Here is a 17044-nt window from a genome sequence, read left to right as displayed (position 1 = left end):
CTCTCTCAGTTGCCCCTTCCTGCCTTGCCTTTACCCCTAGATTAGCCAAGGCCTTCCTGTATCCTAGGCCGGATTATATTCTTAAGGTGCCTACATCTGCTGAACAGCCTGTGGTGTTGCAGGCTTTCTGCCCTCTTCTGTTTCTCACACCGAAACAAGAGAGAATGCACCTGTTGTGTCCAGTAAGGGTTCTCTGTACTTACGTCCACCGCTCTGACCAGTGGCGTAAGTCAAGAGCAGCTGCTGGTCTGCTTGGCGGCGACAGTAAAGGTGATGCTGTGTCAAAGCAGCGCATCTCTAATTGGATAGTGGAAGCAATCTCTATCGCTTATGAGGCATGCGGTCTCGCCTCTGGGCATAAGGACTCATTCCACTAGGGGGGTCGCCTCCTCGAAGGCTTTGTCCAACGGGGTATCCTTACAGGATGTGTGTGCTGCTGCAGGGTGGTCTACGCCACACACATTCATTCGATATTACAGCCTGGATATGCAATCCATCCCAGGCTCGAGTGTCTTGCAGTGACCCTCGGGCTAGGGTCTTTTTGAACAGGCCGTACCCTCGGTATGACGGAGTGGGTATTCTCATTCCCATAGTGTTATACTAAACACAACATGAAGTTCCCTTTGAAAGGGAACGTTGGGGTTACACATGTAACCCTGTTCCCTGAGAAGGGAACGAGACCTTGTGTAGCTTTGTCATACCGGGGTAAGCCTGTTAATTGCGTCTTCACTTCAGATAATAGAGGCTGACGGCGCGGTTCACAGAAGCCGTATACATATCACGCGGCGCGCTTAATTGCCAAGTCACCTGATCATGGCAGGCCTATAAATAGGCATGATTTTACAGAAGCTTCAGATGCCAGTCGCACGCGAGGGGCGCTCCCATAGTGTTATGCTAAACGCAACGTCTCGTTCCCTTCTCAGTGAACAGGGTTACATGCGTAACCCAGACGTTTGCTTTAATGGTGTTTTTGTGGGGTTTTTTCTGTTTCTCTCTCTGTTTCCTCTTTGGCTCCTCCTACTCAATGTGTCTGGCGGGTAGCTGATTGCCCCCAGCTCTACCTGCTTACCAGTCAAGAGTGAGCCAGCATAAAAGCAGAGAAGAAACTGCCAGAGAAGTTTGAACATGTTGTTGAACATGGTAACTGCTTGTTGTTAAACATGATAACTGCTTAACTTTCTTCTCTGTGGTATTGTAGTAATTTTTAGTGATTGTTGTGAGTGTCTCCAACATTTAAAACTTGTAGTTTAAGTGTGGAGGTTAACGTTATAATTTACCTTTATTAGTCCTTTCTATTTTTTGTTGTTTGTTTTATTGCTGCAGATGTTAATACCAAGCTTATTAATTACTTTAATTGTTTATTTGGAAGTCGTAGGGAGGTGGGTTAAACATTTATGTTTAACCCTTTCTCCTGTTTTGGGTCCACTAAGGGAGCTGGGTACAATTCTGTTATTCTTCTTTTCTTTGGTAGTTTAGTTAGAGGTTTAAATTCCCCATTAAGATTGTTTTGTTTTTGTTATTTTGGCTTTGCCCTCTCCTGAACTCATTGCATCCCTTTAATGTTTTTTTTTTTCAATACCTTATCTTTGTTCCATGAGCTGGAAATAAAAATCGTAAAAATTTATTTGCTTGTGGTGCTGTGGCAGGGCTCAGACCAATGCTCTTTAAACCTTTTTAGATTTTTTTGCGTCCGCCTATTCCCCTAGATTTACACGGGACATAACAACTTATTTGTTACGTGGGATGTAACATCAATATATTTCTCCACCCTGCAGTAATCTAATTATTGAACTTACCCTGAGTAAGACAATATTGTGATTAAGATGTTTACATGAGTCGCTTTTAGAATACTCCTTTCATGTACCTGTTTTACATGTTATAGAACATAGTTCGATTAATAGCACACGTCATTACGTCACTGCGCCACACCGTCCGACGTCCCTCCAGAATTTCACATATCAACACACAGTATGTCTTCGTTATGGTAGCGTATACAGTTTTGGTGTTTTTATTAAAAAATTTTACGAACGCTTCAAGTGCGGTTAATTATTTGTCATGCTGTACATGCAAATAGACGACTGCTTGAAACCGTGGGCTACGTCCCAAATCGCGTACTTACCTACTATATAGTAGCTGAGATACACGTCTACTACCGGCCTATAGTAGGCAAGTACGAGGTTTGGGACGTAGCCGTGCTCTCTTATTTGCTGTAAAATGGTTGATCACTGCCGTGTGTGACCGACGTTAATAATGTGATTAAGGTGCTTACATGTCTGTAATACACATTGTCACGGACCGACAGCCGGCGCGCAAGGTATTAAAATCGCTTCTTCCCCAACTACCACGCAGGCACGGAAGGGACAGCCCCACGTCAAAACCAACGGCGACCAGAAAACACGTGACGGTAGTGCGGAGCCGCCGACACACCTCCAGCCAGTGATTGTTACGCCGACCGGAAAAAATCCACCATCCAGCAGACGAGGGAAGAGTATGAGGCCACTCTCCCACTCGCCCAGAGAGAAGTATCTTGTATGACATGTGCGCGTCGTTTCTCCCCAATACCCGTCATTTGTTCGACTCTTGGCATTTTCTAATCTCTCTCTCTCTCTCTCTCTGTCTCTCTCTCTCTCTGTGCATGTGTGTGTGTTCACTCTTACAGACGACTCGAACCCAGACGAGGCCGCTGCTCGCTGAACACACACACGGCATTGCCTGATGACACGAGAAAGCCCTCACGCTTCCGGGAAGCACCGACAGGCCCCCGGACGAACTCTGCAATGCCAGCCGCACGTAAACCCACACACACCCACACACACACACCTCCTCACCCCTAAAACAAAAAAAAAACAAAGAAAATAAAAGCAAACTTCCCTTATCACCTGACAAACGGCCTCCTGTGTGTCTGTGCTCCACCCCTCTCGGGCTATTTCCCTACAACGTCGATAATGCGACTAAAACAGGAGTACTCCACATGTCTTAATTCGATTTGTGTTTACTTCGAGTATGATCTTAATCGGATTAAGGTAATTAAAAATTGCTGTTTACATGGTAGTTTCTTAATCAGAGTATTGTCTTAATCGGGTTAATATTGGATTATTTTTGTCCATGTAAACGCACTGATTTATGGAACAGGCTTCCAATTAAGGTTCAGGACAGTGTTTAAATCTAGGTTGAAAACATGTTTGTTTAGTCAAGCCTTTTGTGAATAGTTTTTTCTTAGGTAAAGGAGCAGATCTGGAGGGCTCATTGGCACATGGGTGTTGTGCTGAACTGGGATGTTTGGATGGAAATCACTCACTGCTGCTGAGGTTGGCCCCACATGGACAGCCTGAAGATCATTGAGATTATTGAAGATGGTACCACTTACAAACCACGAAGATGGCTTTGGCCCACAATTCATGTTCATATTCATGATCAGTTATGCTATGATGGCTTAGGACTACAATTGCTATGATAGCTTTAGGACTGGAATTGCCAGGAACAGTTTTGCATTCATGTGAGTGGGGTTCCTCTCAAGGTTTCTTCCTCATGTAGTCTCATGGAGATTTTCTTTGCCACTGTCATCTCTGGCTTGATCATTAGGGATAGATTCATACATTTAAAATGTATGTACTAAATTTACATGGTGCTTGAAAGTTTGTTAACCTTTATTCAATTCTGTTTTATTTGTATAGTGCTTTTAACAATGGACATTGTCCCAAAGCAAATATATAAATTCAGGATTTAGAATTTTCTACATCTATGCATAAAATATATGTGTATGGACAAGATGGCGCCTGTGAGTCATTTGGCATGTTATTGTCAGCTGTTTGTGTTCTATGTTTTATTTGTTTTGTCCCATTTTTATCTTTGTTTGCTCAGCAAGTCAGTTCTCTTTGTGCTCATGAACACGATTTCCTTTTAAGTCTCCGAAAGTCGGTAGTGGTGGTAGTGTCCAGTTGGCATTCAGTCTGAAGGAAACATAACAGGAGACAGGGCAAGTGAGGTGGTGTGTTAGTGAAACAGAGAAGAGCATGTGCCTTTGCTGCCAGTCAGGCCGGCATGTGGGCTTTGCAGTGGATGTTTTTGGCCCATCTCTCCAGGGTGTCTCACTGGGCCATTGTGATGTAAGGTACTCTTACCTGCTTGCGGTTGTTCCCCAGCTCCGGGATGTGTCATCTGATTATAAAGTAATGTGACGGCATTTTAAGAAGAGGGGGTCAGCCCTGATAATCTTCATCCTCTGGAGTATGTGCCATCTTTACCTAAATGGACTGAGGCATTTACTTTTATTACTGTGAAGATGGCCCTATAAAATATTAGGTCTATGGTTAATAAGACATTTTAATTAATGATCTTATTTGTTCACATGACCTGGATTTTCTTTTTATGACCGAGACTTGGCTTAGTGTATGTGATTGGGTCTCCCTTGATGAAGCCTCTCCTGGTGACTATAATTTTCTGAACTCTCCAAGGACTGTGGTTCGTGGTGGAGGGTTGCTACAATTTTTAAGAGCTGCTTTAAATGTAGGCTTGTATCGGTTATTAAGTTTGTTAGTTTTGAGGTGCAAGTATTTAAAGTGGACTTGACTAGGCTGGTTACTTGTGCACTTATATACAGACCTCCTAACTATAACAAGGAGTTCACTGGGGAATTCCCTGAATTTTTATCTTTTATGATTCCTTGTTGGGATAGCATTGTCATATTGGGTGATTTTATTATTCATATTTGCTGTCCTGATAAGCCTCTGGTACACGATTTTTTTAACATTGTTGGATTCTTTTAACCTTACTCAATTTGTAGTGGGCTCTGCGCACAAGTAGTGATTTGGTACTGTCCTGGGGTGTCCCAGTGTGTGAGCTGGCTATAGAAAATATTGGGCGCTCAGATAATTTTTCAATTATGTTTAATGTGACTCTTGCTGCGCTTACTCTGTCCATAAATGTTTGGTCGGCCGCTAGGTTTTTAGAGGTGTATAATTCCCATTGGCAGGCACTAGCCATTGATTGTGCTCCATCCAGTTTAGATGAGTTGGTGGTCACCTTTAACACCATGTGTAATGATTGAATGTTTGGATTGTATAGCTCCATTTAAACAGGTAAAATCGAAAGACTCACCTCTGTCCATTTAGCTATTTTTGATTCTGAGCTGAAATTTGATAAACAAATTAATGGTGTGGTAAAAGGTAGTTTCTTTCAGTTGAGGGGCATTGCCAAATTGAAAAGCATCTCGTCTTTCAATGATATGGAAACTGTGATTCATGCTTATTTCATCCAGACTTGATTACTATAATTCTTTATATCTGGGGTTGATTTCACGTATGCAGTTGGTGCAAAATGCAGTGGCCAGACTGTTAACTGGCATGAGGAAATGCTCCAGTATCTCTCCACTGCTGACTTCTCTACACTGGCTTCCTGTTGATTTTACAGTGCAATACAAGGTCTTGCTTATAGTTTTTAAAGGTTTACACAGACTTGCTCCAGAATATATTTACAGCCTGTTACAGCATCATTGTGCTGCTAGACCTCTAATATCGTCTCACAGTGTCTTTTTAAATGTCACAAAATCTCGATTGAAAACTGAGGGAGATTGTGCCTTCTTGGTGGCAGCGCCATGCCTCTGGAATAGCCTCCCCCTGCATATTAGATCCTGTGACTTAATTGAAAGTTTTAAATCTATGTTGAAGATGCATCTCTACTCTGTTGCATATAATTGTCCTTAGATGCATGGAGATTGAATAGTGGAGTTTTGTGTGTTTTATTGTATGTGTGTATTGGTGTTTTCTAATTTTGGGAGTGTAAAGCACTTTGGTCAACTTGTGTTGTTTTTAAATGTGCTATAGAAATAAATGTTGATTGCTTGATTGATTGAAATATGATCTAAAACAATCAGAGTTTCACACATCCTAAAAGTAGATAAAGAGAACTCAATTAAACAAACAAGACAAAAATATTATACTTGGTCATTTTTTATTGAGGAAAATAATCCAATATTACATATCTGTGAGTGGCAAAAGTATGTGAACCTTTGCTTTCTGTATCAGGTGTGACCCCCTAGTGCAGCAATAACTGGTGTTAAATGTTTCTATTAACTATTGATCAGTCCTGCACATCCGCTTGGAGGAATTTTAGCCCATTACTCAGTACAGAACAGCTTAAACTCTGGGATATTTGTGCATTTCCTCACATGAACTGCTTGCTTCAGGTCCTTCCACAACATTGCTATTGAATTAATGTCAGGACTTTGACTTGGCCATTCCAAAACATTAACTTTATTCTTCTTTAACCATTCTTTAGTAGAATAACTTGTGTGCTTAGGGTCATTTCTCTTGACATTTTCATTTAGAATTTGCTGGTATAATTCAGAATTCATTGTTCCATCCAGGCCCAGATGCCACAAAACAGGCCCAAACCATGATACTACCACTACCATGTTTCAAAGATGTGATAAGGTTCTTATGCTGGAATTCAGTGTTTTCCTTTCTCCAAACATAACACTTCTCATTTAAACCAAAAAGTTCCACTTTGGTCTCATCCATCCACAAAACATTTTCCTACTAGCCTTCTGGATTGTACATGTAATCTTTAGCAAACTGCAGAAGGGTGGCAATGTTCTGAGCAATGATTTTATTCCTTGCAACCCTGCCATTCACACCATTGTTGTTCAGTGTTCTCCTGATGGTGGACTCATGAACATTAACATTAGCCAATGTGAGAGAGGCCTTTAGTTGCTTAAACATTACCCTAGGTTCCTTTGTGACCTCGTGGACTATTACACATCCTGCTCTTGGAGTGATTTTTGTTGGTCTACCACTCCTGATGAGGGTAACAATGGTCTTGAATTTCCTCAATTTGTACACAGTCTGTCTGTGGATTTGTGGAGATCAAACTCTTTAGAGTTGGTTCTGGAGAAAGGTTTGCCACATTGTGATTGGATCTTAGTGAATGAATGTAAACAAATGCCTGGCATCATCAGATAAGCTGCTAAAACAACTGCCAGACACCTCTTACAGGGCAGGGAAGGAGACCCCCCATCACCCACATCCACATGAAGAAGGACTTCTCATTGGTCCACAAATTGACCCTAACCACTAAACTCATTCTTAAGATTTAGGCCAGCACTGCCATAAAAATTCCTTAGGACATCTGGATGCAGCAGCAGTGGCTGAAACAAAGAAAGGCCACAAAGACCAATGCAATCCATTCATACATATGTTTTGAATCCTTAAATTTGACAAAGTGTGACACATCCACTTCACATTCATGTAAAGATCAGTTTATGTTAATGGATAATGATTGTTGACACAACAGTTTATATGAGCTGACTTATTAATGCATAAATGAATGCATGGGTGATAGTTCAACCATTTCTTGTGTTCATGTTTTGGACTCTGTGTCCAGCGCAATACCTATAATATTTTGAAAGAGATTTAGAAAAGAAATATGCAGCAGATGCAGCAGCAGTGGCTGAAACAAAGAAAGGCAACAAAGACTCATCCAAATCCATTCATACATATGTTTTGAATCCTTAAATTTGAGATATAGTGTGACACATCCACTTCACATTCATGTAAAGAACAGTTTATGTTAATGGATAATGATTGTTGACAGTTTATATGAGCTGAACAATTAACACAAATTAAAACATGGGTGATAGTTCAACCACTTCTTATCATGTTTTGGACTCTGTGTGTTCGGCACAATGCCTACCATATTTGAAAGAGGTATTGAAAGAAATAATGCATAGGCACTTTAAAGACACTTCTCCAACTGTGTACTTTACACTATGCAACACTCAAAGTGGACTATACTGTGGCCACTTCTGACATCAATAGCCAATCACGTTGCTGGAAAGGCACCAGATTACAATCTCCCCCTTATCAGAAGGGAACAAAGGTTGCTCCCTAATCATTCTGAGTTTCTACCTCACAAGGAAAGAACATTAACAGAAACACCACGTTCTGAGTCTTTGGCCTGTGAGGTAGAAGACCTTAACCCTTAGCTCCTGACGAATGCTGCGGTGCATACTGCTGGATGTTTTCCTCATGACAGCGGAAAAAACTTAAAATACTCCATCATTTTTGGCCATACAGATAAGTGTTACACATCATTAGAAACTATAATGTGTCTACTTTTATTTGTGTCCACTCACAACAACAACAAAACCTTGTGCTTTTGTAAAATAAAGAAAATAAACAGGGTGCGCTTTCAGCTGTCTCTATCTCCGCAAGAAGCTTTCTGGAACACATCACAACAATTAACTGAAACTCAGCGAATATTTATCACACAAACATGAAACATATGTATAACGAACACCTGAAATGTCTACTTTTAAATAAAACAATTCACATTTAAAACAAATATTGTCCTGCAGTGTAATCTGTATGAAACTAAAGAGATGCACAGTTTCTCCTGGCTCAGCTAATTATCGTTAATGCGATCACACCCACGCGCAGAGCGCGCTATTCATATGGTCATGTGATTAGGCGATCTATGCAAAATGGTAAATGCCCCAACACTGCCTTAAAAAGCATCAAGTTTCATCATCAGATTTATTCACTGGTTGCTGCAGTGCATTCTGCTGCATTTTTTCCTCATGACAGCGGAAAAAACTTAAAATACTCCATCATTTTTCAAGTGTATTGAGCGAGTAGGCTACGCATAGGTGGATGAGTGGGCTCATACAAACCATCCACTTTCTGTAATACGTTCATCTCTCCCTATGTGCACTGGACACTTCAATTATTTTTCTTTCATTTGGCAATTGTTTTCAACATTGATAATAATAATAATAAAAATAAATGTTTCTTGAGAAGCAAATCAGCATATTAGAATGATTTCTGAAGGATCATGTGACACTGAAGAATGGAGTAATGATGCTGAAACTTTAACTTTGATCACAGAGTATAAATTGCATTTTACAATATATCCAAATAGAAAACAGTTATTTTAAATTGTAAACATATTTCACAATATCACTGTTTTGCTGTATTTTAGATCAAATAAATGCAGCCTTGGTGAGCAGAAGAGACTTCTTTTAAAAATATTTGAAAATCTTACGGATCTAAAACTTCTGAAAGGTAGTTTAGGTCTAAAGTTTTTTAAGTAAAGTCTTTATGTTAAAAAAATGTATAGTGAGATAACTTCTTTTAACTTAAATTTGATTTTGTGAAATAAGCTACAAACAATACATCAATCACAAAGTCTCCTCACATTCACACTTCTAGTTCCCACATTCACATTCGTCATTGATAGGCTCAGGGGAGGGGTCTTTGTCTCCTCAGGTGTGAATCACATCAATATTCATGATGATTCATGCCACCTTGCATGCAGTCTTTCTGTCATTAAAAGTGACTTACAAAAGTGAAATGACTATATTGTTTTGTATGAATGAGTGATCAGGATGGTTTTCACATCATGTAGCAAAAACTCTTGGCTACAGATCCAGTTCTAGGCTAAAAGATCAAAATCTTGTGGACAAATGTTTAGTATGTGATATATGTCCTTATTTCAGTGACTTAAAATTTTAGTTTTTTCAAAATCCATGCATAAATGTTATTTTCTCAAAAATACAAATATGTACGTACATACATGCTGCTCACATATTACTGTAGCCTTGTTTGTGTTGAATACAGTGTAATTAGACTTTAGCCATTAATATGTTTATAAGCAACTGAAAAAAACCCACAAATGTCAAGGCATGTCAAAACTTCTCCAGAGCCCAAAAACACCCTCAGGGCCCAGAGGGTTAACAGAAACAACTGTCCTGAATCTGTGACCTGACAAGGAGAGTGGCACCGGTATTATTAACGTTAAGCTTTTGCAAGTGAAACCTTCCCTTCAAGGCTCCTTCAGCTGCGTGTTCCAGACTGTAAGGATCCCCGCATTGGCAGATATTGCCTAACCCACACGGCTCCTCAGTGATGCAGCCCAGCCTTCAAAAAAACCCTGTGATGAATTCTTCATCTGACTCAACTGCATAGTCCAGACTTTAAGGACCTTCCTGGCACAAGAGGAGTTCAGAATTCTCCAGCACAGCATGGCAAGGACTATTGGAACGTGATTCTGTGCCTTTCCCACTGCACACAATCTGCATCACTTGTGGAAGACGTCTCTTCCACCAGACTGATCACCCGACTGTTTAGAACGTAAATATAAGCTTACCAGACCTTGGCATTTGTTTATAATTGCAGTATGTGTTTGTCTAATTTACTTAGATAACATTTATCTGGGGTCAGCCCATAACAAATAATTGAATTTAAAAAATAAGCATTTTTTTTTTTCGGCCATTTGCCAGAGCCTTTAAGTAGTTTCCCCCTAAGATGTTTGCTACCATATACTGTAAATCTCTTCCATTACTACATTCAACCCAACAGCATTGCATTTATCCATTCTGTGTTCACCTCATGTATTATTTTTCATGTGTTAATTTGGCATCTTTTGTTTAGTCATTAGTTTATTATTCATTAGCAGTGCATATTCATTTATTAGTTATGATATTTATTCTTGCATGTCTAGTGTTAAAATTAATTAAATTAATTTTATTACAACTGTGTCTTCCTTGTGTTGATGGTCAGAGGCTCTACTAATTATCCAGAATCTCACAAATCCTTCGGATAAGTTAGTTGGCAACCACCCTCTAATTCACATAAATTCTAATTTATTGAACAGTCCGTTTGGAGTATTCTCTCACTGTTAAGGTGAAATTAGCTTATACACCCACCTTAAGTGATGTGTGACCAAAACTCAGTACGTCACTGTGCCTTGAGTAAAAATCACTACATAATTGGTGAGGCTTAACTAAGCTTGAAATGAGCCTTCTGTTTATCAACACAAAGGAATGCACCAATAGATTGCAAGCATAATAGCTTTAGCAGGAAACCAAAAATCTCAGTTTGGTCAGTTACAGTGAGGGAAAAAAGTATTTGATCCCCTGCTGATTTTGTACGTTTGCCCACTGACAAAGAAATGATCAGTCTATAATTTTAATGGTAGTTGTATTTGAACAGTGAGAGACAGAATAACAACAAAAAAATCCAGAAAAACGCATGTCAAAAATTTTATAAATTAATTTGCATTTTAATGAGGGAAAAAAGTATTTGACCCCCTCTCAATCAGAAAGATTTCTGGCTCCCAGGTGTCTTTTATACAGGTAACGAGCTGAGATTAGGAGCACACTCTTAAAGGGAGTGCTCCTAATATCAGTTTGTTACCTGTATAAAAGACACCTGTCCACAGAAGCAATCAATCAGTCATATTCCAAACTCTCCACCATGGCCAAGACCAAAGAGCTCTCCAAGGATGTCAGGGACAAGACTGTAGACCTACACAAGTCTGGAATGGGCTACAAGACCATTGCCAAGCAGCTTGGTGAGAAGGGGACAACAGTTGGTGCGATTATTCGCAAATGGAAGAAGCACAAAAGAACTGTCAATCTCCCTCGGCCTGGGGCTCCATGCAAGATCTCACCTCGTGGAGTTGCATTGATCATGAGAACAGTGAGGAATCAGCCCAGAACTACACGGGAGGATCTTGTCAATGATCTCAAGGCAGCTGGGACCATAGTCACCAAGAAAACAATTGGTAACACACTACGCCGTGAAGGACTGAAATCCTGCAGCGCGCGCAAGGTCTGCTGCTCAAGAAAACACATATACATGCCCGTCTGAAGTTTGCCAATGAACATCTGAATGATTCTGAGGACAACTGGGTGAAAGCGTTGAGGTCAGATGAGACCAAAATTGAGCTCTTTGGCATCAACTCCACTCGCCGTGTTTGGAGGAGGAGGAATGCTGCCTATGACCCCTGGAACACCATCCCCACCGTCAAACATGGAGGTGGAAACATTATGCTTTGGGGTTTTTTTTCTGCTAAGGGGACAGGACAACTTCACCGCATCAAAGGGACGATGGACGGGGCCATGTACCGTCAAATCTTGGGTGAAAACCTCCTTCCCTCAGACAGGGCATTGAAAATGGGTCGTGGATGGATATTCCAGCATGACAATGACCCAAAACACATGGCCAAGGCAACAAAGGAGTGGCTCAAGAAGAAGCACATTAAGGTCCTGGAGTGACCTAGCCAGTCTCCAGACCTTAATCCCATAGAAAATCTGTGGAGAGAGCTGAAGGTTCGAGTTGCCAAACGTCAGCCTCGAAACCTTAATGATTTGGAGAAGATCTGCAAAGAGGAGTGGGACAAAATCCCTCCTGAGATGTGTGCAAACCTGGTGGCCAACTACAAGAAACGTCTGACCTCTGTGATTGCCAACAAGGGTTTTTAAACCAAGTACTAAGTCATGTTTTGCAGAGGGGTCAAATACTTATTTCCCTCATTAAAATGCAAATCAATTTATAACATTTTTGATGTGCGTTTTTCTGGATTTTTTTGTTGTTATTCTGTCTCTCACTGTTCAAATAAATCTACCATTAAAGTTATAGACTGATCATTTCTTTGTCAGTTGGTAAACATACAAAATCAGCAGGGGATCAAATACTTTTTTCCCTCACTGTACTAGTTGCATACCAGATGGTTCCTTCCAGGCCTGATTCATAGATTTCTTGTTTAGCTCTATGGTACTATTTGTAAACAGGATTTATTGCAGTTTATTTGTTTATGGTAAATAGTGTTGTGGTAAAAGCTTTGGACCATTTTACAGTGGCATAGGTCTGGTAAAGTTTCCTGTCTTAGTAAACTGTAGTATTAGCAGACATTGTAGTTGTTAATTATAACTACTTGCCACCAAAGTATAGTGAAGGGCTTTTATACCTTGGAAGTCTATCAAATTGATTTAGAGTTTCTGTATGAAACTTGTCACCACTACTCTGTGTGTGACCTCCGTTGTCCCAGTCAAAACTATCAATCTTCAAACTACAACTACAACATCAAAATATCAATCTTTTTGTGGTAAACATAAGAGACAGATTAATTGCTAAAATATCTGTAAAGGATGGCTGATTGAACTGTACGTGAACAGCTGGTTGTAGACCTAACCAGTGCTGTTAATCCAGGCTACATAGAAACAATCAAGGGCTTAGACTATGATGAAGCAGCTAATAGCTGAAGCAGCAGGGTACCCCGCAAGTCAAACTTCTCTCTAGCCTAGCAGTAAATTGGGTTGCTCAGTTAAGCCAAGTTATAGACAGGATATCTCTGGCCAATGAACAGATCAGGGATAATGATATGAGGACCCAAGACCTAAAGAGTGAACTGGCTGATCTGCATCATGAAAATGTGAACCTGGTAGGTTGTCTGCAGAGAGAGAAGACTTGCAATGCATTACAGACAACCAGGCAGCAAAAATTAAAAGGTTGAAAGATGAGAATCTAGGCCTAGAAACACAGCTTTAAAAGCTTGAGAATGAGCACTTAAGTTCAGCTGTGGTAATCTGCAAACAGAGCTGGCTCAGGCTCAAAATGAACTGTCAGTGCTGATATACAGTTAAGTATAGTGAGCACTTGTGAGAAACAGGCCAAGGCTTAGTTAAAGTCAGTCTTGTTTGAAATCTCTACACTGAAAATGGACCTAGAAATGGATCAAAAGCCTGTGATGCCCGTGAGCAGTCAGAAATATTTAAGCGACAGCTGTACAGATCAAAACAGGTCCAAATTCAACTGAGAGAGGATTTGGCTAAAGCAGATGATCAGTTAATGGAGCTACAAAACAGGCATGACAGATTTGCCACCAAAGCCCGGGAGTGGGCCGATAAAGCCGTTGTTGCAGAGCAAAGGCTGCAGGAAAGAGGGATGAGGATGGAAGAATTGGACATAGGCAAGGGCATCCCCCATTAGCAACCTGAACCAATAAGCAGATGCATCAGTTCATTCAGCTCAGCAGACAGGGATCCCCGATCAGATAGCCCAGCACAGAGACAGTGCTACCAAACACATAGTGATGATGTAGCTGCTGTTGGCATAACCACCATTGCTAGCCCCAGCTATTGTTATGGACCAGACCCTGACTCCACAGCATGGGGAAAAAAGTAGCACCATCTAGGGACAGCTGACTGCTGCCAGAATTTGTTATTCTTTCTTTTGTTTTATGTGTGCTTGCAGTAGCAGATAGATACTATGTAAGGTCATGCCATGTAGATTAGCACAGAATGTTTCTCATTTCTCCTCTCTGGGAGACAAACATGTTTTTGTCTTTGAGTGTCTGCACATCGGCTAAGACCTTGAAACCACCTAGAACTCCCTTTTTCGAGACTCGCAGACGTTCAGCACTCCTTATTTTAATCTTATATAGTGCATGTGAGAGACGAGTGCTTCAGAGCTCTCTCATCTTCTATCCTGTATTCATCTCTCTGTAATAAAACTTTTGCACCTGAGAGGACGAGTCTACTGGTTTTTGTCTAAATTTCCACCACAATTTGGCATGCCTGGGTGGGCTCACGTGTCTCCTCGCATTTTCAGAATTATCAAGGCAAACCAGAGGACACTCATGAATTTGTTTTCATCCCGAAATCCTAGTTGATTGACGGCCGATTTGTCTTCTTATTCAGAGCTGGGGGACCACTGAGCCTCACCATTACGGGTAGGAATCATCAGAAAAGAGGCAAAAGGTAAATTAGAATTTTATAAAATCATTGTGTATTGCAGTCTGTATGGAAGTGAGTTAATGAAATAAGAAATGCATGTATTACATGGAGCGATTTCTTATAAGAAGTTCCAGGAACTTCGCCCTCTGTGATGGCAAACTAAAATATATACCGGATATATATATATATTTTAAGTAATCTATATATATATATATATATATATATATATATATATATATATATATATATATATATATATATTTGGAAAAAGTCCTTTTCAAGCAATCAATAAGTAAAGAGAGTGGCATGCCCCACTGACCCATTCCATCACACAAACATGATAAATTTGGCAAATTCAACGCACAAGTAAATTTTGCTAGATAAATTGAAAAAGGGAAGAGAAACTGTAAGTAACTGTAAACAAATTGCTGTATGTGTACTTGCCCTCACAGGCAAATTCCTTTCACATTCTTAAGATTTAGTCTCTTGAATTTAGCCTATATTTCATATGATTAACTGAATGTCTGGAGATTTAACACATATTTCGTATTTCTCTGTACCTCATTTGTCATATCACAGCAGACCAGTGACTACATTTCCCATCATGCACTGCGGCCTACGAACATGGCCGCCATGGACTGCAATTCCCAGAACACTCACATTCATTCTAATCACGCACACCTGCACACCACAGTATAAACAGACTGTTTGAACATAATGACTTTGCGAAGTATTGAGTGTATTCACAGTGCCAAGCCTTTGTTGTGTTTCATGGTTTTTGATATTGTTTCTTGTTTCTCATTCTTGATTCTTGCCTTGCCTAGTTTATGCCTGTTTGCCAATCGCCTGACCCATTGCCTGTTTTTGACCATGCTATTGTCTCATGATTTGGGTTTGTCTGCCTGCCTCTCTTTATTAAAAGCTCTTATCTGCAATTCTATCCATCCTAGCCTCCATTACGTCCATTTCGTGACAGAATAATTCACCTCAACATGGACGCAGCAGGAGAGCAAGGGGAGTGTCATGCCAGAGTACATGGAGATGACTGGCCACCCTTCATGTCAGTCCAGTTGGACTGACATAGACCTCCCAGATCTGAATTATGGATTGTGTGACCTCCCAGATCTGAATTATGGATTGGCCCGGCCTACCAAGGGGCACAGCATCTGGCCAGTACAGGGTACAGGGTCCAGTGCCCTCACCCAAGTAACTTAGTTTAAGAAGAACTATTTTTAAAGGAGTTTGGGAATCCAGGGTAGAACTGCAACCTGGATGAACTCTTGAGAGGAGTAAGTGTAGTGGGCCAGCCTGATCTGCCTTTCCACACTTACTATGAGTGGATCCACAGGGCGGCCTCCATAGCTCAGCTTCAGCCCCTGGCCGACAGGGCAGTGGTGGAGATGAGGCAGACCTGCAAGACCGAGGGCTTCTGTAAAGAAGCCCAGCTACAATGTCCTACCTGTAGTAAACTTGGGATACCTGGCTCACATTTCTGCTCTCAGGAATGTTTCAAGGGCAGCTGGCATGCCCACAAATGGCTCCACAAGAAAGCAAGAGCAGAGCTCCCGCCTGAGATCCATAAGGTGGTCTCACCTGCTGAGCTCCAGCCGGATTTCAACTTGGCGACCTCGGCTCCAGTGCTCCAACTCGACAACCAAGAGGTGGTCTCGCCTGCCAAGCTCCAGCTGGAGGTGGCCTCCTCCAAAGAGTTCCAGCATGAAACCTATGAGGTGGTCTCACTAGCTGAACACTCATCTGAGGTCAATGTGGCGACCTCAGCTCCAGAGTACCAGTTGGAGGTCAACAGGATGACCTACTCCCCAGAGCTCTAACCCGAGACCCACTAGGTGATCTCACCTGCCGAGCTCCAGCCGGAGGTCAACGTAGTGACCTTATCTCCAGAGCTCCAATCTGAGACCCATGAGGTAGTCTCATCTCCAGAGCTCCAGCATAAAGTCAAGTTCCTGTCTGAGGTCAAGGAGACAACCTCTCAAGCCAAGTTCCCGTCCGAGGTCGAAGAGACGGCCTCTCAAGCCAAGTTCCAGCTAAAGGTCAATGAGGTCACCTCCTAAGACACTTTCCAGTCTGTGATCAATGAGGTGACCTCCTACGCCAAGTTCCAGTCTGAGATCGACAAAGTGACCTTACACGCCAAGTTCCAGTCTGAGATTGACGAAGTGACCTTCCACGCCAAGTTCCAGTCCAAGGTCACTAACACGGACAACCAAGTTATGCTCACGCCGAAACCAACGTCATGACCAACCAGGTTCTGCTCATGCCTGAAACTGACGTCACGACCAACCAGGTTCTGCTCACGCCTGAAACAAACGTCACAAGCAACCAGGATCTGCTCATGCCTGAAGCCGACGTTACGACCAACAAAGTTATCCTGACGCCAGAGTCTGTTGACATGACCAACCAAGTTCTCCTCATGCCTGAAACCGACATCACAACCAACTAGGTTCTGCTCATGCCTGTAACCAACGTCAAGACCAACCAGGTTCTGCTCATGCCTGAAGCCGACATCAC

General features: G+C 41.4%; 1 protein-coding gene across 2 annotated transcripts in view; it reads right to left on the bottom strand.

Annotated features, from left to right (window-relative positions):
- elovl2 (ELOVL fatty acid elongase 2) overlaps positions 1-17044 on the bottom strand; it is a 53979-nt gene that overhangs the window by 8236 nt on the left and 28699 nt on the right. Inside the window, exon 7 of one of the 2 annotated variants that reach the window (XM_053610967.1) lies at positions 5570-8217. The exons of the other annotated variant lie outside the window; for it this stretch is intronic. Coding sequence (XP_053466942.1) covers positions 8188-8217 — 30 coding nt within the window. The 3' untranslated portion in view covers positions 5570-8187. Of the gene's footprint in view, positions 1-5569; positions 8218-17044 lie in introns of those variants that run through there. 2 annotated transcript variants of the gene reach the window in all.

The sequence above is a fragment of the Ictalurus furcatus genome, chromosome 23 (genome assembly GCF_023375685.1).
Source record: "Ictalurus furcatus strain D&B chromosome 23, Billie_1.0, whole genome shotgun sequence".
Classification (NCBI taxonomy): Eukaryota; Metazoa; Chordata; class Actinopteri; order Siluriformes; family Ictaluridae; genus Ictalurus; species Ictalurus furcatus.
Note: the sequence above shows the minus strand (reverse complement) of the source record. Positions and strands in the feature narration are given on the sequence as shown.